General features: G+C 41.3%; 2 protein-coding genes and 1 long non-coding RNA gene across 4 annotated transcripts; all 3 read left to right on the top strand.

Annotated features, from left to right (window-relative positions):
* Positions 1-1517: 1517 nt before the first annotated feature.
* Positions 1518-7331, top strand: LOC123756466 (DNA polymerase iota). 2 transcript variants are annotated; one of them, XM_069331260.1, is made up of 2 exons: positions 1518-2688; positions 4926-7331. In XM_069331260.1, exon 2 carries the CDS (start codon positions 5031-5033, stop codon positions 7140-7142), a length of 2112 nt encoding a protein of 703 aa, XP_069187361.1. In that variant the 5' UTR covers positions 1518-2688; positions 4926-5030; the 3' UTR covers positions 7143-7331. The 2 variants fall into 2 exon arrangements, with proteins under 2 accessions (XP_069187361.1, XP_045595599.2); XM_045739643.2 differs by having other exon boundaries at positions 1518-1581.
* A 9072-nt stretch (positions 7332-16403) lies between these two features.
* Positions 16404-17581, top strand: LOC138368393 (uncharacterized). The gene is made up of 3 exons (XR_011229576.1): positions 16404-16633; positions 16744-16898; positions 17447-17581. It is a non-coding gene; the product is annotated as an uncharacterized lncRNA (long non-coding RNA).
* A 937-nt stretch (positions 17582-18518) lies between these two features.
* On the top strand, positions 18519-24804 carry LOC138368631 (glycine receptor subunit alpha-3-like). The gene is made up of 3 exons (XM_069331263.1): positions 18519-18618; positions 19585-19758; positions 22150-24804. Exons 1-3 carry the CDS (start codon positions 18565-18567, stop codon positions 22678-22680), a joined length of 759 nt encoding a protein of 252 aa, XP_069187364.1. The 5' UTR covers positions 18519-18564; the 3' UTR covers positions 22681-24804.
* The last annotated feature ends 137 nt before the right edge of the window (positions 24805-24941 follow it).

A 24941-nucleotide genomic window follows, 5' to 3' on the forward strand; every position in this document is an offset into this window, starting at 1 on the left:
TCACCGAGTGAAACGTTGTTGATTCGTATTTTATATTTTTAATGCAACAAAAAATGAATTGATATAATATTACGATTATTAATGATGCCCATTATTAATCAGTGTGCCCAGAAATTTATTCCCCCTAAATAAATGCACATTATAATCATTATGATTGACTAACTCTAGTCCTTGAAGATGTGAACGCCAGCTAGCGCACAAGTACATGAGCGCCCAAAATACTTTATAAAATACTTTATTTATTTATTTATATATATACAAGAAGGTACAATGGGTTTATGAGAGTACATAGCATTGATGTATTGATGTTAATTTATACATTCTTGTAAAACCATTAACACACGTAGCGTTTCGGACAGAGGAACACAACTTTAACTTTACTTATACTTTTTACGTCAACTTTACTTTTACACAATAGACATGTGAAGATAGGCTTGTGTTTTTATTAATTAATATTACATGTTAGGCGTTTACCCTTAATACAAATTATTATATATAAGTATAACTATCACACAGTAAATGTAATAGGAGTCTACTCAAAAACTGGCCACAGTCAAGTGATTAATTGGTTGCTAAAGATTAAGCTATCTAAAAGGTGACACGGGCATGAATAGCCCGTAAGTAGATTTTTTTGGAGTGAATGTGATCTTCGTGAAAGGATATACTCTGCGTGCTATATGTGTATACGTATATATATATGTACATGTATGTATGAGGGTGTGTACATGTGTATACAACATTGATAATTTTGTAACTAGCGTCAAACATTGTTATTTGCTTAGCTAAACGAACTAGAGGGTTCAGTTCCTGAACCGATTATGTGCCTCTGTAATCCTTTACACCACCGCCCACGGGATGGGTATGGGGTGCATAATAAAGAAGAAGTTGAAATTGAAATTCTGCGTGCTGTGCTCGCATTTAAATCGTCATCTGTGGCTGCTATCGCGGGGTGCTTGTTTGTGTTACATCTGATCCTAAATAATCATAATGGAGTTTCTTAACATTAATATCCCAAATTAGCACATCTTGCTTTTAAATTAGCTCAAAAAGTAGCAAGTAGCGAAATTAAAAATTTGGGAGCGCGGGGCTCTCAAAAGTAGCCCAATTCGCTATTTGTAGCCCAAACTGGCAACACTGAATGCCAAAAGGAACACTTTAGGTTTTCAGAACTCCGTCATCCTCTCACTGCATAACAAAAATTAAAACTCATATTATTTCACGTAGATAACTTGATGCAAGTAATCTTTTTATATCATATATAAAAAGTAATCTTTTTATATCATATATAAACATATTTTTATATAGTAATCGGTTTCATGTTAGGTCAACTACGGTAATAAAAAGTAAAGCGTTGCATATATTTACGAATCATTCTTAGAACTACTTTTCTTGTTAGGCTTTTTGGGCGTATAAAAATGGATTTAAAAACATATTTTATTTAGTATTGATTATATATTTTTTTTTATCTTATAGCTAGGCACTATTTCCAAAATAAAATTACATTTAGTTTTGCACTCGTTCTCCACCACCAAATACTAGCGGCAGAACATCAAGACAAAAATGGATACATTAGACGACGAGGTACGGGGATTTTAGTATTAAATTCACTCGTAAATATAAATATGGCAGGTTTTCTCGAGATGTTATTGTAAATTTATCTCTGTCGAGTATTTACCAGTCAGCTGATGTTTGTTTACGCGTTGTCCGTAAACACGTGTTGAGTGAGGTCTTCTGCATTATTTCTCAGATTTATCGCAGTTTTAGAGAACATTTTAGCTCTTGCTGGACTTAGAGAGAAGACAAAGTTTGGACGCAGTTACGCCACCTGAAAAAAATAATAATCGCTTTCAAGTCTTGCAAAATGAGTTCGCACATACAATACCCCAATGAGAGTGAGGAGGAGGAGTCCTCAGAGAGTGACAACGAGTCAGGTGGTGATGAGGACGCAGGTGGCACCGAGTCAGGTAGTGATGAGGACGCAGGTGGCACCGAGTCAAACTACAATGAAATGACCATGGAAGAACTTCTTAAACTTCAGGAAAAAATGGGCACGAAGGAATTCAAACGGAAGGTCCTCGTAGGGCATCAGCAGCCATCCCCAAGTGAAGACTGGAAGGGCAAAGAGGACACAGGGGAGTCTAAATGCAAGAAGTTCAAGCGTGCCAACAAGAACCGACCATCAGAAGTACCCATGATGCGGAGAGCTGCACCGCGCATCAGGTCCCTTGACCCTAGGCAAAAAATCAAACGTAAGCCTACTAGGGATCCAAGATTTGACGATCTGTCGGGAAAGCTAAATGTAAGGGTGTGGAAAGATAATTATGGATTCCTTAGAGAAACGAGAAGAAAAGAGAAGGAAATATTGAAAAAAGAACTTAAGGCTGAGGAGGACCCATTTAAGAAGCAAAAGCTAAAGTCTATCATACAGCGCATGGAGAATCAAGAAATTGAGCAAGCAAAAAGAGACCAGGAAATGGAGATTATGAAGAATGAGAGACAGCAACAGAAGGAGGCTCTCAAGCAAGGAAGGAAGCCAAAGTTCATAACCAACAAGGACCGAAAGCTCTTGATCAAGGCTGCGCAATTTGAACAATTGAAGAAAGAAAATAAAGTTGATAAATACCTTAAACGAAAGGAGAAGCGCAAGAGGGTAAAGGAGTTGAAGGGTCAGAGAGATAATTAGCCTAGGTATGTGTGCTGTTTAATTGTTTTGTTGTTTTTTAAAGGAATTAGTTCCAGCTCTTGGTACTATTACTGAAGATACACTGTTGACATAATTATTATACAACATTATTTAAGAAATGCATTATTACATGTACTGTATACCAGTAGTTGTAATGTTTTAGATATTCCATGCAGACTCATTGGCATTCCCATTTGTGTTATGTTTTAAAGAGTTTCATTGAGCAGTTTTCAAGTACAACACTGTACTGTTGTGAGTCAGAATATGTATCAGAACTGTACTGTTGTGAGTCAGAATATGTATCAGAACTGTACTGTTGTGAGTCAGAATATGTATCAGAACTGTACTGTTGTGAGTAAGAATATGTATCAGAATAATCTTAATTAAGATGAGTAATTACTTGTGATATTATTATATAATCTTACAGCACAGTTGGCCACTGAAAGATTCTGGAAAGATTCTTCCACCACACAGAACATGTAGGTTTGGCCACATCTCATATCACCTGAAGCTTTGTTCATCGAACAGTAAATAAGTGACTGGGAGTTGCATCTTGGGGAAGGTCGGTCAGTGGCCTAAGGGGACCTGAGTAGTCATAATTGGCTTCCTGTCTCTGACAGTAGGAAACCATTTATTATTTGTTTAAATACAGTAAGCCTAAAAACATGTTTTAACATTTGCTATGAGAAAACTCACAAATAATGTATGTGATGATACAGTAAAGAAATGGATGAGGTATGGAATGACATAATCCATATTATTTATTAGGCTAGTTACTTACCAGCCATGCAAGAATAATCTATGGACATTTTTTGGCAAAGAAAACTGACTTACTCTCTTGAATTGCATTGTTTCACATTCAGATTCTCTTCATTTAAGATGAATACTTTCATCGTCTGTGCTTGTAACAATAATATTTTATTCATAAAATATGCATACATATGAACATAATACAGAGGTATATTTGAAAGTACTGTACAAAGTACTGTACTGTTGCATATTAAATAAAGCCACTAATATGCAAAGCGTTTCAGGCAAAACAAAATAATTTGGTTAAAATTTGAATAGATACTGTATAGTGCAATAACATTAATATTGTACTAAATGAGAAATAAGGTATCACATGTGTTTCTGGGCCAGTCAATCTAGTATGGCTTCAATTTAAACTTTACTGTTTCCAGAAATTTCAGGTTTGTTAGGCAGTAATTGCTTTCAGGAAAATAATTTGTTGGTTTTAAAAGATTGTGCATTGAGAAATGGTGGGCGATTTATTCCCCTTAGAATTCTCCAAGAATGTGCAGATGTGTGAGGTTAGGCTAATTGGTCTATTGGGTTCTGCTTCACTTCTTATGCCTTTCTTGAAGGTAGTGACTTTTGCATATTTTCAGTCTTGAGGGACTTTGGTTTAGTTTTATTTGTATAATAGTTTAAATGGCACAGTTCATTAGCTACCTTTTACAATTTTGGTCTGAATTCTATCCACACCTTGACATTTGTATCTTTGAATTTGTTGTTGATTTTCCTGATTATTGTGTAATGGAGAACTCCCTTAACTCATTCTTTTCTGCATCAAACATATGAGTGGGTATTGGGTTGTTGTCAGTTTTTAGTGCAAACACAACCTCCACTCATAAGACTGCACCATAACCCCAATCATACTCAAAATTATAAACTCTTCACTCACTCACCATAACTACCCACTCTCATTCTCTCTTAATGTCCATATCCCAAAATGCTCTTGTTAAGATGGCACAGTGATTATATATTTTTAAGAATATTAGTAATAGGCATTCTGCAGTTTCAATTTTTTATATTGAGAGATACTCCTGGTATCCAACCACTTAGGCTGGACAGTACAGTGACGGTCACGCTTTATGCAGGTTAGCATTCAATCCCCGACCGTCCAAGTGGTTGGGCACCATTCCTTCCCCACTGTCCCGTCCCAAATCCTTATCCTGAAGCCTTCTAAGTGCTATATAGTCGTAATGGCTTGGTGCTTTTCCCCTGATAGTTCCCTTTCTGGTATAGGAGTGGGGATGTTTCCTTCGATTGACTGCAATTTTAATTGATCTAAGTTTAATTTTGTTTGTATTTGATTTTCTTTTCTGCAGTTGGTTATTTAGAACATAAAATATATTTGAAGTACATACTTTTTGTAGCTCTATTTACAAAATTTTTATTTTCTCCCTTTTTTTTTTGTAAAGCTGCAATAAAATTTGTAATAACTCATCATTCTTTCCAGATTAACGATGAATATGGTGATCAGGAGTTGTGGCCTATTCTTCCAGAGCATCACCGAAGAACAATCCTGCATATAGATATTGATTGTTTTTATGCCCAGGTAGAGATGGTTCGTAACCCCAGTTTAAGAGACAAGCCTCTTGGGATTAAGCAGAAAAATCTAATGGTTACATGCAACTATATAGCCCGGTCTCTTGGGGTGAAGAAGTCTATGTGGGTCAAGGATGCGTTAGAATTTTTGCCCAGTTTGATCTTGATTGATGGTTCCGATCTTACTCCCTACCGTAAGTTTTCTTCGAATATCTCTGCAATTGCCCAGACATTCTCACCTCATGTAGAAAGACTTGGTCTCGATGAAAATTTTATTGATGTAACAGATATTGTGCAAAATTACTCGTGTGCTGAAAAGGATGAAATTGAAGGCCATGTGTATGGTGACAAAGAGCCAAATCAAGTTTTCTTTCAAAGCCGATGTGGGTGTGGATGTCAGGAAAGATTAATTTCTGGTACTTATATAGCAAGAGAGTTGCGACAGCAGATATTTGCAACAACAGGCATCACTTGTTGTGCCGGAATAGCCCATAACAAATTACTTGCCAAACTTATTTCTGGCTACCACAAACCCAACCAACAGACTGTTTTATTTCCTTGGCAAGTTCAGGATTTTATGAATTCTTTGCATTTAGCTAAGAGCATACCAGGTATTGGATATGCTACTAGCAGAGTACTTGAGGAACTGGGGATATCATCTGTACAGCAACTTCAGAACTCAACATTTGAAGTGTTAACATCCAAATTTGATTATGAAACAAGCAAAAGATTAAAAGATTTAAGTTTCGGATTAGATGCAACAATTGTGAAAAAGAGTGGGCGACCACAGAGCATTAGAATTGAAGATGCCGTTCGAAAAGTAACTTCTGTTGGAGAAGTCAGAGATAAATATTACACCTTATTGGAAAGGCTCCTTAAACTTCTTGCAGATGATGGCCGTGTTCCAGCTTCAATTAGAGTTTTGGTTCGTAAATTGGATGCTGCTAAAAGGTTTGGACACAGAGAAACAAAACAAGCCCCAATTTCATCATCTCTGTTTTCAACGGGTGTTATAAATGTAAGTGACAGTATCAAATCAATCTTAATGAATATAATCATGGGACTGTTTCATAAAATGGTTAATACAAGTAAGGAATTTCATCTTACCCTTGTTGGGGTTGGATTCAACAAATTTATTGAACGGGCACAAGATGCCCAAACAATTGGTAGTTTTTTCTCAAAGCGCTCTCGAGAGCAAAATGCCGCGCAAGGCAAAGATGATGATACTGATATGAAACGTATCAAACTGTGTCAACCATGTACCTCTGAACAAATGGTAGATATGGAAACTATTCAAATGAAATCAAGTGAAAAGATTGGTTCTATTGAAAATTATAACGATTCATTTGAAAATAGATCTTCATTTGAAACCTGTAAAAATTCGACAGAACTGATGGCAGATAAGGGTAATCAAAGTGTTTATGTTGGAAGTATGAGAAAAGACTTGACATCAAAGAATTGTAATAATCCCGAATTGCCAGTCAGTGATGACGAAGCAGACTCAGTGACACTGAAAAAGCATGCACCTCTAGTACTACCCAGTGGTATTGATAAAGAAGTTTTTAGTTCTCTCCCTGCTGACCTACAAGTTGAAATCCTTCTGGCTTACAAGAGTAACCAAAATACTAATGCACAAACAGAAAAAGTGGTGACATCCAAACAGATCATTCCCAAGAAAAATGGTTTGGTTAAAAACAAAAAAATAGACAATTATTTTAAATCTCAGGTTGATGCAGAAGTGGTTAGATCAAGTGCTAACTGTGACAAGACAAGAGCTGGTGATTCTGTGGAGGTGCCTTGTGGTGCTTCTGAAACCCTTGAAGGCAGCAAGCCCTCCTGTAGCTATACTGTTAGGGACTCTCCTCAAACTAAACCATCCAGTACAAATAACGTCTGTGATCCAAGTGTTACAGAAGCCTCATCTCGTATGGCTCGTGTACTCTCTGATGATATAGATCCAACTGTTTTCAATGCTCTCCCAACTTATATACAGCAGGAAATTATTCAGGAACAAGAACTTTTAAAGCAAATGCCACATTCATCACAACTTAAAAGAGCATTAATATGTAATAACAAAAAAACAAACGAATCAGTTTCAATTTTGAAATATCTTAAAAAGAAATTATAATATAAAATTTGCCAATAAATTTAACAACTATTTTGTATATGCTATCCTTCAAAATATAAATGTATTGTTAAATATTTAAAATTGAAGCTTGTATTTTGATATCAAATTGATTATTACTCTTGATGTATAAATTGTAATTACCCAGACCTTTACAGTACTGTATATAAAAAATATATATATTGCCTCGTACACAGTCTATCTACTTTCCCATAGCCATCAATGATTCTGACCTGCAAGACACCCAAATATATATACTGTACTTATTTACCCATGAACTCTGTATCGTATTGTATATACTTGCCAGCTATGCTAATATGACCTATTCCATTTCCTTGTTTTCTGTGCACTTTTGCTTCCCTTCTGTAGTGGGACAAATGATCATAATTCTTTTCTGCTACATATATTTTGTGCATTAATTAAACTACTGATTGACAATCACGGGTTTCTTAACAGTATTTTTGCTTTAATTATATTTAAGCTTTGCATACCTTCTTTCTGATGCAATATTTTAGACCCCCAACCCACAATACTGAAAATATAGAATTGATGATGTTTTGGTCCATCCTGGACCATTACCAAGTCATGTAATACAGTAATCCAGGATGGATCAAAATGTTGGCAGTTTATTTTGTTTTCAGGTTTGTGAGTTTGGTGTCTTAATTTTCAGCTACGTTATTGTGACTCAAGTGTCTGCATACAATATTTTAATTTACACAACCATTCCTGCTTGCTATACTTGTTAAATCTTTGTAAACAATAGTGTCTGTGTTTTGCCATGTCATTTTCCACATATTTTTTGCAGATTATTTTTGTTATTTTTTCATAATTTTCAGTAGTAGCCAACCTGTCTTATCAATCATACATGACATATTAATTAAAACCTTTCCTGCATGGGTTTTTCTTCTCTTACATTTACCTCTTTTCCTATATGAATTTACCTATTTCTTACATGAAAATAAATACTGTATATAATAACAGCATGTAATAACAATACGCATTAATATGTAATAACAAAAAAAGAGTTAGTTTCAATTTTGAAATAGGAATTTTTATATAAACTTTTTATAATTTTTTATATAAAAATTAATTTATATGCTACTTTTTATATAAGGTTCATATAAACCTTCCATTTTATATACAGTGCCGGACTACATTAATTTTAAGATGTTAAAGTATTCATTCATCCTAAATTTGTGTTTTATTCAATAATATTTCTATAAACCGATTTAGTGAGTGGGGCGTGGTGCTCAGATCCATGGTTGGTCAAGGCATAGGGTTTTAGCTGGCTGGTTAAGTTTTGCCCCGAGGGGCGAGTTTATTGGGCAGCGCCACTCATCCTGTGAGTGGACACACCGCCATAGTAGCATGTACAACACCCTCCAATAGGAAGAAAACCCGCTGGGTTGCTCATCCTGTCATTTGTACCCAGCTGGCTGGTGTGAGGCCAGGGGTGTTGCTAGCAGGTTGGGGTAAAAATGAACACACTGCAAAGCTTTAAAAACCCATTTATCGTGCTTCGTGCAGCAAAGAGGGCGTGGCAGCAAGAGAGGTGGGTGTGCTTTCTCTGTTTGGTCAAGCCCCCAACAATGTTTTTACAGCCAGTGCAAACACCATTGACTGCTCTGAGTGGTGTTGCAACACGTGGTGCCTGTGGTAATTGCAGCCTCGCCAGAACATTTTTAATAGTATTTTTGTCAGGTGTTTTCTCATCCCATGTTTTTGTTAAGAATTTGCTAGAACTCTAGGCATGGGGAAAATTAATTACAGAGTTTCGGAATTTGGGGATGGTTTTGTAAGTGAATTTGTTTTGTCATATACAGTACAAATAAAACCGAATATCCTACACTTAATTTGCTTAGTTTCAGTGTCAATTTTAGTTTTATCAGCACCAAACAACCGAACCATAAACTATATTCAGGTTCCCATGTCGCCATGGGAGCTTTTGTTGAAGCTCCATACGGAGCTTTAACAAAACCCGGCGTGTTGATACTCTACAAATGTACTTTTACCAAAACCAAAATATCTTTACAATGTATGATTCCTTTAACATATTCAACAACATATGTTATCAGATGTGTGTCCATTTTTTGGAGAATTATGCGCATAAACCATAGCCCGAGAAAGCCTTTGTACCACAAGACTCCCGTCTCACTTTTTTCATTGGTGAAATAATCAATGAATGTTTTTTCCTTCATCATTGTTGTAACATCGTTAGCGCTCATATGGGTTTGTGTTGAGAATGTGTGCGGTTTCCAAGATTGGGTTGATTCATATGATAAATTAATTTGCTTTTGCATCATATAGAAATCAACTGCTCTGATTTTTCTCTTTGCTTTCACAATGCTGCGTGACGGTTGCTTCTTTTCCCGTGAGTGTTTGCCTGTCACTCCTGCTCAACAACAGGAGTAAACATACCCAACCTTTACTTGACCCAACTAATCCCGCTCTGCCTGAGTCCTGTCTTTAGTTAACGTTGCAAGTTTAAAAGTGAAGGTCGTGCAGGCCGAGTGAGGTTATGTAGGACGAGTGTCATGCAGGCAGAGTGGTGAGCACCTACTGAAGTACCACATCAAGTTAATTAGTTTTGTCGGGGTCAGGAACCGTGTGTGTGTGTGTGCATTTTTTTATGCGTACACACACCTTGCATCGAGGTCCCCTCCAAGGTCGAACAAACGACCCTTCCCAGGATGCAACTCCGTAACAGTTGCTGAACTCCTGATACCTATTTGCTCTTAGGTGAAAGGAAACGTACCCAACCATTTCAGTAACGCCTGAATATCGAACCTGGGATCCCCCCTAATCCAGAGGTCACAGAGATCCTAATGGTCCAGGCCACAAAGACCTTAATGGTCCATGCTTCAGAGATCCTAATATCCAATATTTTATTACATGGTCTCTGCGTGAATCTGAAAATGCACGCGTCCTTTCAACGAAAGCATCTTTAGAAAATATTTTGAAGAGGACGAGGATCGAATCATCGTCTTGGAGCGTCGCAGACGCGCACCTAAACCCATAGAGCATGATTTAAAAAAATTGTATTTTTGAACAGTTTTTTGATTGTTCAAAACGGAAGCCTCCAAGGGCAGAGGCTGTGTTCAATCCATAAACACTTGGTGAGTAGCTTTGTTTCGAACAAACGTGTTTACTATACATTCTTATTAACTGAAGCCATTATTACTAGAATGGATCTTGTTCGTTCTTAATTATGAGGTTATTAAAAAAATCTCTCCATAAACAAACTAGGTTGTGTTAAAAAATATAATTTTTTAAGTTATTCCCTCCATAACCCAGAAACACAAATGATTCTTTGTCTTCTACCTTAATTGAAGCAGGTTTGAAGTTGCGGTTTTATTAGGACTGAAGATGGGGGGAGGCAACCCCTTGGATATAGCTAGCCCCCCTATTGATTAGGCTCTCTTTCAGGAGAATTTTACATTTTTTTTTGAAAAATGATAATTCGTGAAATGACTAGTTTGAAATTACAAATAGTGTATATATACTACTACGCCAGTGCTTGTCACATCGAATATTAAGTCTAAGCCCCGGGAACCACAAAACATTATAGTAAGCACAGTCACTTCCAGGGTTCGATTCTGGTGCAGAACGATTAAGACGTTTGGGTTCATTTTCCTTCTGATAATTCTGTTCACCAAGCAGTAAATAGGTACTTGAGAGTTAGTCAACTGTTGTGGGATTACATCCTGGGAAAAGTCAGTATAGTTGGCCTATGAGGGCCTCTAAAAGCCCAATTAACGGACTTCCTATCTGTATACGGTATTTTAATCATAAGTAGAACCATGAATACATACCTACTGTCATCTTCATAATATCCCACCTTGTGCTGCTCACACAGCATCTTGTGCTATCCACTCACCCAGTATATTACTGAAGAAATGCAACATCGAATATTAAATTTCATCAGTATTATTTATTCTACCAACTCTGTTACAATGTACTTATCGTTACACTTATAGGTGAGCTCAAGGAGGTGCCCGAAACGCTATACCAGAGTTTACTCGAGAGCCACTAATACTAGTGGCCTCGACGAGGACAGGAAACTGGCGGCTTGTCGCAGGCCAATCCCTCCCCTTTGCCTTGATATCCCTGAGCCCATTATGTGCCTCTGTAACCCTTTCCACTACCCCTCACAAGATGGGTATGGTGTGCATAATAAATGAACTAAACTAAACCTGATGATCTTTTCTAGCTGTACTTTAAACGTTAGCAGAGTTTTTGGCATTTACGGCTTCGGCGGGTAGGCTGTTCCATGGGTTAATAACCCTGTGGTTGAAAAAGCATCTCCTGTTCTCAGTCCTACATTGTGGCTTAAGCTTGAAACCGTTGTTCCTTGTTTGTGTTACATCGTGTTGTGTTGTATATGTTTTGGTGGTTTTGTAAGAATGTACAGTACCACTCGGTCACCGCTCAATGTACTTTCACAACCCAATGTACCTTTTTGTACATAAATAAGTAAAAACAAAATGGTTTAAACTGCTTACGAAAGCCTGCAAATACCATATTTAGGCATGCGTAGAAGAGTATTGAGGTTGGTTAGGTATTGGGCCAAATGCCTATCAAACTCTGGAGGGCTGAGGCAACCACAAATACTTACTGACCAACCAGAATACTTTAGTCTTGAACATAGTCCAGGACAAAAGTAAACTCTCTCTGTATATACACCGAGAAGTGGGGGTACACATCTCAGTGTATGTATATATATATACATATCCCTGTGAGAGACGTGGTTACGGGCTCACCATAGCCCTTGCCACATGGAAATTTTGTACCAAGTAGCTGAATCTAAAACAACAACAACGAGAGACGCGGTAAAAGAAGCAACAACTCATGATAACAGTAGATTAGTTAGCTGCACCGAACAAACTCTTAACTGTGTACTCTGTACTTTATATTTTGAGTTAAAGGAAACATGCCTAACCATTTCTGTCTTGTCCGGGGGCTGAACCCGAGGACGTAGCCTACTACACTACAGGACAGGACAAAGTATTGGCAGGCCTGGCAGAGGGAGGAGTAGGGGCAATAGTGGAGGGAGAGAGGTATGGGGTAATGGATGGTAGGAGGGACGATAAACAGTGGAGGGAGAGAAGTAGGGGTAGGCCGGAGATATGGAGGGAGGGCAGGCGGGAGAGCGTTGATGGAAGGACAGGTAACCACTACAAGCCTAGCCTCCGTGCAAGACGCTTCCTAGCTACCTCTTGTCGAGCCCCATACCAAGCGACTGGTAGAAGGCCAAACTTTGTCTTTTCATAGTATACGTTTCACAAGATTTCTGGACCTCACTTTAAAGACGAAACATCATATCCAGAGCTAACAGAGAAGTAAGTTCAGCATGTAACTTTAAAAACATCATCAATAAAATATATGCCACTAAGAGAACGAAGGGCGTGCAGGGAGAGAGACATCCATATGAGCAGACAGTCACTACAATACAAGATTATCTCTCTCCAAGAACAAGAGACGTATTTTAATAGATTGGAACTTTTAAATGAGCTCTTTGCGTCTACTACATCAACATTATCAGAATTCAGTTTAATTTTTAACTGGTGGCCATTTTTTGTGTGTGTAGTTTAGAATTTAGATGGACGAGTGGCAGGTTAGGCAAAATCAAATTTGGACGTTTGTTACCTAAGGTTCTCAATTAGGATACATCAAAAACAGAAACAGCAGGCTGTTCACTCCTGGTGTTACAGCATATTGGACTAAAATGAAGTTCATTAAAGTTGCCAAATCTGCCTTTGCTAATTAGTTCAAAATAATGTATATAAGTACTGCAGATATGCTTTAGTCTGTCGTAATTTGGGGCTCAAGTTTCGCCCATGCCCGACAGCCCAAAACATTGTAGCACAAACTTGCAGCGGAAAATATTATTATAAAAGTGCTGTGGTTTTCCAGAAGACGACGAGACGCTGGTGCCCGACAGCTCCAGCCAGCTGATGCTCCTAAGGGCGAAGTGAGCGTGATGAAGCTGCATGTTATCATCTTTATTGTAACCCTGGCGGCCTGGGCAGGTAATGCATTCCTCTGATGACCCTTCACCGCATCACTTATTCTGATTGACAAGTGCTCATGACCCAGTTTTATTTAGCTAATTACTCATTAATTGATGGTTCCCCTAGGTCAATTACACTCCTGATCTTTCCCAGTATGCATCCCACAATAGTTGTTTAACTCCCGGGAACTTATTTACTGCTGGGGTGAACCAGTAATATCAGGTGAAAAGAAACGTAGCCAAATGTCTATATCCTGACTCGGGAATCAAATCCGGGGCCACTCCGTTGTGAACCTACAACACTGACTACTGCACTACGAGAATACGATCAAATCGTTCACCTGCGTTTTGTACATAGATCATTTTCTAATTGTTAAAGCTGTATACATTGTTAGGTGTTCGTTAACGCAATAATTGGCGCAGTAAATAGGTAAATGGGAGTTGGACATCTACTGTGGATTGCATCCTGTGGAAGGTCAATCATGGACTTATACGGAACACGGTACTGTTTGGTTCGGTTTGTTCTTGACTCTCAGTTGGGAATTCCGGGTTCGAATCCCGGCCGGGACAGAAATGGTTGAGCACGTTTCCTGTGACGTAATGGTCCTGTTAGCCTATCAATAAATAGGTACCTGGGAGTTAGTCAGCATGTTGTAGGGTTGCCTCTGGGCAGAGGGCGACCCGTTCAAAGTTAGTGAATTAGGTTATTTAGGAATTAGGTAGGTTAGTCTACCCTGGTAGGCTCCCCAAGGAAGGTAGGCTGTCTGTCCCCCGACAAAATGCATTATGAATTATTATTATTATTATTACAGTATTATTATTATTATCCCTGACAATGGGAACTATACTACGTTAGGATAGGCTACCCTGGCTTAGGTAATTTGTATAAAAATCCGTTAGCAAACAGTCTTACGAACTCTGTGTCCAATCACTTGGGGTGGACGGTAGAGTGACGGTCTCGCTTCATGCAGGTCGACGTTCAATCCCCGACCGTCCAAGTGGTTGGGCACTATTCCTTCCCTCCGTCCCATCCCAAATCCATATCCTGACCCCTTCCCAGTGCTAAATAGTCGTAATGGCTTGGCGCTTTCTCCTCAATAGTCCCATTACGAACTCTGTGACCTTTATCCCCGGAGGGTTAAAATGACCAGTTCCACCCAGCGGGTGTGGTGGGAGAGAGAGTCCTGCGGTGTGAGGCAAACAGCGACCCGAAGGCGGGAGCTGGAGCCCGCACTCCCGACATCCAGTTCACAGACAGTCACGACTTCACCGCCTGCATCAGATTCCAGTTCCTGAGGCTCCAGAGGATGAATATCGTCTTCAGGGTCCTCACGAACGGGACTAGACCGCTCCTGCAGCTGGGTTAGTAACCCCTTATCTTGTGTGGATCTCTTAGGTTAAGTCTTCTCTTCCATGAGAAAAGATGATAGCAGTTGCTACTACATACAGATTTCTGACGTTTATTTTGCTACCTTTTTTATATCAAAGTTACAGTAAATTATTTCTCCAAGACGTGGGGGTTAGCTCTCCGCGTCTCGTTGTGTGAACACTGAAAGTTTACTTCAGTTTCAGGGCTAAAACACACCCTTCCGTTGTTGATGGGCCTTAAGCTCAACACTGTTGATGGGCCCTAAGCTCAACACATACACCAATATGAATTATATAAAATATGTAACTGTAAAATAGCGGCGATAAGAGGCAGCTGCTGGAGCATTACAAGAGAGGTCGATACGCCAGTGAGTGTGTTCATGTGCCGCAGAGCTGAGCGTGGAGAAGTTGCGGGTGGCGGTGTCCTTCCAGTACAAGTTCGTCCTCCTGGAGCGATGGTTGCGTCCCCACCGCTGGTACTTCGCCTGCGTCGCCTTCGCCCTCGCCCAGATGCAGATGACCGTGTGGCTCGACGGCCACCTCCTGCAGACCCACAATTTCACTCAGGTTCAGGCCGTATGGGCCACTGAGGTGACGGTTGGGTACGTCGACCCGTTCAAGTACCCAGGGATATCCTTCATTGGCGATGTGACTCAGTTTAATATATGGAATCGGATCTTGAACGAAGAAGAGGTGAGAGATATGGCTCAGTGTCGGCTCGTCCTTCAAGGCGACGTTATCAGCTGGGAGCGGGAGTGGGAGGTGCAAAATGTATATGAGTATGACGTCGATGTATGGGACCTGTGTCCTCACCGTAAACCTCGACTCTTCCAGGTATTTCCACCTATGAGCTACAAAGAGAATGTTTATATGTGTGACGCTCTGGGAGGCTTCGTGCCCATTCCGAAAAATTTCTCTGAAGTCACAGCCATCATCTCTGGAGCGCTCGAGTCGCGATCAGGATGTCAGCAGATGTGGCTGAACATCCAGGACGAGGCCCAGGAAGGGGTATGGTACTATCACAACAGCGGCCGTTTAGTGCAGGATGTCCCATGGGCCATTGACGAGCCTAACGGCCTACACTACGAGAACTGCGGCGGCATTGAAGCTGAGGGCGTAGTTGACGCTGACTGTCTGACTCCCAGGTGCCTCTGCTGCGCGGTGGAGTACGACCTCATTCTCACCATGAGAGGGTCGTGCGAGGAACTGGTTCATGATATGAACTACATGATGAATTTCGACAACGACGAGAGAGTCTTTATGGGTTACGGCGACTACAAAATCCTCCACAACGGCACTCACTGGATCTGGTTCAATCACCAGCTGAACGAGACTGTGGCGCATTTATTGCCCTCGCAAGACAACTACCCTATGGGACGACATCTATGGTACCTGGAACGACCCGTGTGTGATCAGGAGAGCGGCGAAATGCGACGACTGCTCTTATCTGTGTGTGACGACGGCGAGTATACATGCGACGACGGAACCTGTGTATCACTGGACCAACGCTGTGATCTCAAGTATGACTGCCGAGACAAGACTGATGAGGCCGACTGTGTACTGGTCCGCCTGCCTCCGGATTACAAGGTTGGTCCCAGTACATAGTGTATAGTCTAACCTATCAGTGACTGTGAGGAAGTGAGTCTAGCTCTGTATGCCCCGCTTGCCTTTATGTACCTGCTGCCTTATAATTCAACTATATTCCGACTTCCTAATTATTTGTCGAATCTGGCCCTAAAGTGGATAGAGACGACTTTCACAACTTCTTTCAGATTTCATGTTTGTCGATATTATCATTATCATTAATACTAAATAACCGAAACTACACATTCAAAGAATATATCGACGTTTAGACCCTTATCAAGTCGCCCAAGACGGGCCGAAACGTGACTGTTCCTCTGAATTGCTGCTAACAATATCTTGATCGTCAGACGAGTGTGGCGCCCCGTCTCCCCCGGAGGCGTGGAGGATACGAGGCCCTGGAGGTGGGTTGCATGGTCACTCTCGGCAATCTCCGTGTCGACACCTCAGAGATGCTCCTCAAGGTGGCCTTCAACCTCACTCTCGTCTGGCAGGAACCTCGCGCTACCTACGTTAACCTCAAGGGCGATCCCAGGTAATCTGGAGAGGTGTAATGTAGTGGCAGAGGTAGTGATGAGTGGGCTGTGGTGATTATATATGAGAGAGAGAGAGAGACTACAGCAGGTCTACGACCTCCTGTTGCAGGCTGAACCTTGTGGAGGGGAGCGTGAGAGAGGTGTGGCGTCCCAGTGTGGTGCTCATCAACACCGTCGACCCCACACCTGTCACCGCCTCCACACACACCTACGTCCTTCGCCAAGGTCCCCACACCAGCTCAGACAACTCGCTTCCCGAGGAAGGTAGGTCCCCAAAAGGAAGGTAGGGCTTTCAAACACAGTATAGGGGGTTCCAAGGAAGGTAGGGGCGCCCCAAGGAAGGTAGGGGCACCCGAAGGAACGTAGGGGCACCCGAAGGAAAATAGGGGCCCCAAGGAAGGTAGAGCCCCAAAAAGTAGAGCCCTCCCCTCAATAAAGGTAGAGCCCCCAAAGAAGGTAAAGCTCCCTCAAGGAACGTAAAGCCCCCCCCTCTAGTAAGGTAAGGCCCCCATAAGGAAGGTAGGGCTCCCGAAGGAAAGTAAGGCCCTTCCTAGGTAGGTAGGGTTCTTTGTTTTCGAGCGAAACTCTAGGGGCTTGCCCAGCCACCTTTCACCGATTATGTGTAAGGAGGGGAGAGTTTCGAGGGGGGGGGGAGAGTCCCAACTGTGTCCTACTTCCTCTTGATAGGACCGACTGCGACCAGCCTTTGTCCGTCCCGTACCCCAAGCCATTCTCCCTGCAAAGTTTAGTGAGGTAGCAACCAGGCGTCTGGCCAAATACAGTGATACAAAGTACAAATTTATCTGCAACAGTTCGTCTGTACCGCGGGCGGGACAATCCCCTGATGGAGGAAAGGAAATACCAGGCCTCGTTCACCTGCGACTTCGACCTGGCTCGGTACCCATTCGACGAGCAGACCTGCTTCCTCGCCTTCCAACTGACCGCCGGCAGCTCTGATTATCTCAGGTATGTGTGAACGTGCTCACACTCGCAGATACAGGCACACACACACACACACACACACACACACACACACACACACACACACACACACACACACACACACACACACACACACACACACACACACACACACACACACACACACACACACACACACACACACACACACACACACACACACACACACACACACACACACACACAGACACACACACACACACACACAGACACACACACACACTTCCTTGGGTCCTTGCGGGACCAAAGAGCCAGAGCTCAACCCCCGCAAACACAACTAGGTGAGTACACACACACACACACACACACAGGGGCCTCGCGGCTGAGTGGACAGCGCTCTGGGGTCGTAGTCCTAAGGGCCCCAGGTTCGATCCCCGGCCGAGACAGAAACAAATAGGCCGAGTTTCTTTCACCCTGAAGTACCTGTTCACCTAGCAGTAAATAGTTACCTGGGAGTTAGACAGTTGCTACGGGCTGCTTCCTGGGGATATGTGTATGTGTGTGTGCGTATGTGTTAGAAATATATATATATATATATATATATATATATTTATATATATATATATATATATATATATATATATATATATATATATATATATATATATATATATATATATATATATGTAGGAGATATAATAGAGGAAAAATAGAGTGATTAGAAAGGCGGGGTCCAAGAGCTAATAGCTCGATTCTACAAACACAAATAGTAAATACGCGAGACATTCACACTTACTCTTTCGAAAGAGAGAGAAAGAGAGAGAGAGAGAGAGAGAGAGAGAGAGAGAGAGAGAGAGAGAGAGAGAGAGAGAGACGTAGTTTGGTATACATAATTTAAAATGTACATGTATTTTACATTTCCATGTAAGGCCAGCGTGTACAGCATTAACAATTGTACAGGTGGGAGTCGACGAGCAGCTGGGTGAGGTACACCGGGAGTACACTACTCATGGAGTACACCGTGGGACCTGTCACCCTCCAGCACTCTCCCGCCCTCCTCAAGGTCTGTGCTCCCAGTATTCACTCTAACCTTGTTTAATGCCCCGAGGTTCACAGTGTTATAAAGGTAATGTAGTCTCAATGTTCACTGTAAACAAAGTCAATGACCCCGTTCAAAGTGGATATGACCCGGGATCAATGTTAAGTGTACAGCGTCATTGGTTATTCTACGTTAGAGCATAAGTACCTAGGGCTATCAAACGATCGAAATTATACATTGAGAGTTGTTCAATTATTGGTCTATTAAGCGCCTGAAAAGGTGAATGGAGAGGTTATGGAGTCAGATGACAAGCCTAGGACACGACCAATCATTTTAATGCTATTGATTCTGAAATATCTTAATTTGCGAAATAATTATTCGTAAATAGTTACATTATTACCTATACTAGTACATAATGATACGGCGGTAAGAATAATTTTTCTAGTAATAGGATACAATTAAGTCTACATTAGCAAGTAGTGAAAATTGCCAGGTACTTCAAGGCTGGTGGAAGTCGAGCAGTGTGAGTATCATCGAAGTCTTTATTAATAAAGTCTGTTGGTTTAACATGAATAAAAATTATCATGATTCTTTTTTGCAGGATAGTATGGCGATAAATAGATCACCTGGTCCCCCCTTTATCTATGAAATTGTCTCCCAGGTCCATGAAATTCTTTGAAGATTATTTATTTATTTATTTATTTATTTATTTATTTATTTATTTATTTATTTATTTATATACAAGAAGGTACATTGGGTTTGTGAGAATACATAGCATAGTATTTACAATCTTGTAAAGCCACTAGTACGCGCAGCGTTTCGGACAACGTTATTTATTGACTTGAGACTTTTCCCAGTGTGCTAATTGCTGCTTCAGTCCCTTTAAGTGTGAACTTTGCTAAGGAAGGCGGCCATCTGCATCCATGACGACCCCGCTCTCAGCCACCACCCTGACTCACATCTTCAAGTGCATGATGACTCGTGCTTCAGGTGCGCGTACCCCTGGCTCGACGGGACGGGTACGCCGTGATCAGCATCTACGTGCCCTCCCTCACCATGCTGGTGATCGGCTACCTCACTCTCTTCTTCGTCAGGGACAACTTCGAAGTGCGGGTGATGACGTCCCTCACCTCGCTCCTCGTCATGGCTACGCTCTTCACCCAGGTCACATCACTTTGTGCAATGTTTATGGAATTAATGTGAATGAACGTATTCTATGTTGAGTTAAAATTAACTTTACTACTGGACACACACACACACACACACCTGCACTAGGGGACACAGGTGGAAACTGAGTGCCCAAATGAGCCAGAGATATTAGAAAGAACTTTTTTTAGTGTCAGAGTGGTTGACAAATGGAATGCATTAGGAAGTGATGCGGTGGAGGCTGACTCCATACACAGTTTCAAGTGTAGATATGATAGAGCCCAGTAGGCTCAGGAACCTGTACACCTGTTGATTGACGGTTGAGAGGCGGGACCAAAGGGCCAGAGCTCAACCCCCGCAAACACAACTAAGTGAGTACACCTACCCACCGAAGATATAATTCCCAAGACAGTACCTCAGTTTAAAATTCAACTGGAAAAATAATCCTCACGAATAACAGGGACATCTTTGACAAGCCGCCGGCTTCTTGTCACCTACGAGCCCATTAGGGATGGTGACCCCTAGGCAAATAAAATATATATGGAGTCAAATTTAGAACCATCAAGTCAGGAGAAAAAAGTAATAGAGTTGGACCAATATTCTATTTATGCGTTTTACTTAGAAATAAATCAATGCCTCGATATAGAAAGTTAACTAAGCTGAAAATAGACCGCTTAGTGATGGGGCCTCAACGTGCAACGTTATTTTGACAAAGCCGAGTGGGTGAGAGGGAGGAAGGGGGGGTGACAGAGTGGGAGGGGTGAGAGGGAGGGAGGGAAGGAGAGAGAATGGAAGGGAGACAGAGCCCCCTGGCACCGCCGGATACCTCATCAAGAATGAGATAAATCTGAGAATTACTGATCAGTACGGAGCTGGACACTATGCCAAGCTGGACGGGATACTGGCCAGCACCTCAAGTAGGTCCAGTCCTGCCTTCACAGACACCCTGCTCCTCGTACCCTAGCGGGGCTGGACATTACCACAGTAGGCGGCTCAGACCCATTCTCTATAGCCTCGCTTTACCCTCCTCTCGTCCCCCGGATAAATATGGCCAAACGACGTTATGTAACACTGAATCATCATTGATAATGTTGATTTAACGTTACTTTAACATGCAATGCTCACCGGTGGCCCCCAGCACTTTCCAGAGATGTGCGTGACATTCCTTCTCGCCCACAGAGAACTGTGTTACAGAGTACAAGTTACTGTCTGTGCTAGGCACTGAGCTCGGGCAGGTATATGTTAAAATACAGTGTAACCATCAGAATCCATGCAATAATTTACGATGAAATTTTCACAGTAAGTAATTATCAAAAGCATTTTTACAGTATTATTCTTAACATGTGTGGTTGTACTTGCACCTACACATGTCCTAGTTTGTTTATTGACAATTTAAACGTAAATACCTGTATACAATAACGACAACTCCTCCTTTTAACGTCCTCCTTTGAGTTTTATTATAATTTTACTGCCGTTTTGTTTACCTAGTAATGTGTTTTCTTAACTTGATAAGGGATTTGAAGGCAGACGTATAGTGTTTTGAACCCGCTAATATAAATTTGAAGCCAAACTTGCTATATTTCGATCTGCTTAAACCAAATTTGACGCTAAGTTGCTATATTTCGATCTGCTTAAACCAAATTTGACGCCAAGTTGCTATACTCCGCCCCCCTAAACCAAATTGGAATTCGAGCCATGCTTGTCGGTCCTCCAACATGTTTGTTAACGCTGAGTGGTGAGCCAGGCAGAGGTCGATATTGACAGGCAGGTCACAGTCTCATGACTGTGAACACAGGCACCAGCAGCGGAGCACCGTAGGTAGTGTTACTGTGGGCTGTGTCGTAGACAAAGGAAGAGATTGTGCTGGAAAGCAGAGGGTAAGTTGGCGGTGGGAAGTGACTCGGGCAATGGAATCTCAGAGCTGAGGAGGACAAGAGAAGGAAAGACGAGTGTTGAGATGAGAGACGCTGGCGGGGTCTGCCATTATGTCCTGGTATAGAGTACTGGTTTGGTATAGTGGCTGCGCTTAGAGCGTGTTAAACTGTTTATTACCTCTCTAATAACTACGAAATGGAAACAAAAATTGAATGGAATGATTCCTTACGCTCCCCCACCAAGAAAAGCCGTAAAACACATACATGCATACATACATATATACATACATACATACACACACACACACACACGCGCGCGCGCGGTCGCTATTCAGTCATTTTGTTCGATGCCACCTTGCATGAATTACATCTAAAAGTTCATTACTTATCTGAAAATAAACCAAACCAAAACCTTTCTTTAATAGGTTAGTGTATCCCACAACTACCCATGACATAGCTATGACTTCTCAGGTAAAAGTATAGGGTAAGGTGTATCTCTTCTCCTTAACAGTAACTAGTATTTTGTGCCCCACAGGTGGCGGCCTCTCTGCCAAAGACGTCCTACTTCAAGTTGGTCGACATCTGGCTCCTCTTCTGCATATTTTCCACGTTTTTCATTATAGTTTTCCACATCATTATAGACCTGCTCTTAAAGGAGGTCAAGAGACAAAGCTTCACCACAACAACAAAGTTCAGTGAGAAGAAAGCGCCATTATCTGAAAAAATCTTTTTGCCTCGTATAGGCAGGGACCACCTCCGTTCCCACCACCACCACCAGCAGCAGGAGGCGGACCGGTACCCGTGGCAGCTACAGGAACCTCTCCAGCGACACAAATCCGCTCCTCGGAAGTCTGCAAGGGACCAAATATTGGAGGAAATGGCCGAGTACTCGAAAATTTCCCGCAAATCCAGAGACTTAATCAACTGCCGGCAGAAGGTGCTAATGATGAAGCGGTGTAAGTTCGGCGTGACTCTCTGGACGGCCGAGAAGTTCGCCAAGGTCTTCATGATGGTAGTGTTCATGATCTTCAATATTGTTTACTGGATGATCGCCTACGCGGCCTAAGGTCCAGGATCAACATTTATCAAGTAGTTACGCAAGTACTGACGAACCTGTACATCTTCATTCAATCTTGTGTGGCTTTGTTTACATACATTAAACAGGTTTTGCGCTCTGAAGCGCCAGGAGGCTGTTTATAACAATAATAACAGTTGATTGGGAAGTTTCGATGCTCATAAACTGTTTAATAAATGTAAACAAAGCTGCCAAAGACTGAGAAAAGATGTACAGGTTCTCAAGTATATTACTTGCATAACTGTTTGATGAATCCGGCCGCTGGACCAGGATTCATTAAACATTTTCGTGTCCACTTAAGAAACCTGTACATCTTTCTTCAATCATGGCGGCTTTGTATTTATAAAAAGGTAACAAGCTTGGAAACACTGCGAGGTCGTTCATAAGCCAAGGATATTATTGTTATAGACAGCTTGCTAAGTGCTTCGGAGCTCACGAACTGGCCTACAGGACCCGGCGTTATTTAAGACACTCTGTGAAGAACTAAATGTTCTGGACCATTATTAAGGACACGACTTGATAATGGTCAGGACGAACCGAAACGTCGTAGTTTGTTCATTTTCCCGTTTAGTTTAGTTCATTTATTAAGCACCCCATACCCATCTTGTGGGCGGCAGTGAAAAGGGTTACAGAGGCACATAATGGGCTCAGGGACTGAACCCCACAATTCATTTAGCTAAGCAAGTTACAATCTTGATGAGCTAGTAACAAAATTCAATATACGTCGTCACATCAACAATGGGTTCGAGATCCCGACGAGTCGTTTGGTCGCCTGAGAACTTGGTCTACGTAGAGTATGCCCCGCACAGTGTTGATAAACAAGTGAACATTCTGTTATTCCGTGGCTCTATGAAGAGTAATGTGTTTGCATGGTATAAACGAGTGGTTGGGTCATGCAGTGGTTACGAGACCAAGGAAAAGTTTCACGTGGTCGGCAGACGCTTAAAAATGCGCACGCGCATTGTTGAGAGTTTTAATAATCTCCAACCATTATCGGCGAAAATAAAGTGTTCATCACTCACCATATGCAACGGTGGTAGGAGCAGGTGAACAACGCCAGCAGCACCCACCATGGTGAACAACTGGAGCAGCACCCACCGTGGTGAACAACTGGAGCAACACCCACCGTGGTCCAGCACTCGTGTCTTCACCTCAGCTGGAGGGAGGAAAAGCGAGCAGCCTCAGCACACCGGCTCATGATTTACTAGTTACACTAATAAAACTGTAAGGAGACAGTTTCCACATTTAGTCTCGTTCAAGCACTCGATGTCCCGAGCCAGTTCTAGCTACCCTATGTAAAGCAAAACTCAGCTCTTCCTCATAAAGGCCAAATGCTCCTTACCAGCCCGTCCTCAAGCTCGGCTCGAAAAGGCGCGACCGTCCCCTCCCTTCCAAACGCATTCATAAATTTGAACAAACTGTGTATTAAAAATAGATTTCTTCTCATATATAAGTTAATATTATTATAAATTAAAACCCTGTATAGCTAACCGTAAGTTAGGTTAGGTATTTAGGCTTTGTTGGCGATTATTTGTATTTGAAGCAACCCGTCCTCACACTAGGCTGTTTAAAGCACGGGCCGTCTTCCTCAGACGCATTCATCAATTTTAACATACTGTGTATTAAAAAATTGTTTGTTCTCATATATAAATTATTATTATTATAAATACAAATTCAATGTATAGTTAGGCGTAGGTTAGGTTAGGTGTTTAGGTTCTATTGGCGATTATTTTCATTTATAGTACGTGGGTGATATTATTTGTATTTATAGTACGCAACTCTGTAAATGCTTCACCCACATACTACAAATACAAGTAATCGCCAAGAGAACCTAAATACCTAACCTAACCTACACTTAACTATACATATAACTTGTTAATACACATTATTTGAGCCCCCTAGAGTTACGGGCTGACCATAGCCTGTGCCACATGGATATTTCGTTCTGAGTAGCTAAATCTGAAACAACACATTATTTTGTCAACTTGTCCTGGCCTGAGAACAAGTTGCCACAGGACCATAGCATATAATATATATTACTGCTATACTCTACACTAAATCTCTCATAATATTCTTGCTATAGGTTACCCTAACTTTTGTCTTTACGACAAATGTGTAAAAATGTATAACTTTTATGTGTATACAAGTTCATATTGATATTGCAACATGAATATCTCACATCTGTATGCATAACTGATTTATGGTTATGGATACTCTTTTGTGTGTATTGTAAATTATACTACAGGTGTAAA

This window comes from Procambarus clarkii, chromosome 25 (genome assembly GCF_040958095.1).
Source record: "Procambarus clarkii isolate CNS0578487 chromosome 25, FALCON_Pclarkii_2.0, whole genome shotgun sequence".
Classification (NCBI taxonomy): domain Eukaryota; kingdom Metazoa; phylum Arthropoda; class Malacostraca; order Decapoda; family Cambaridae; genus Procambarus; species Procambarus clarkii.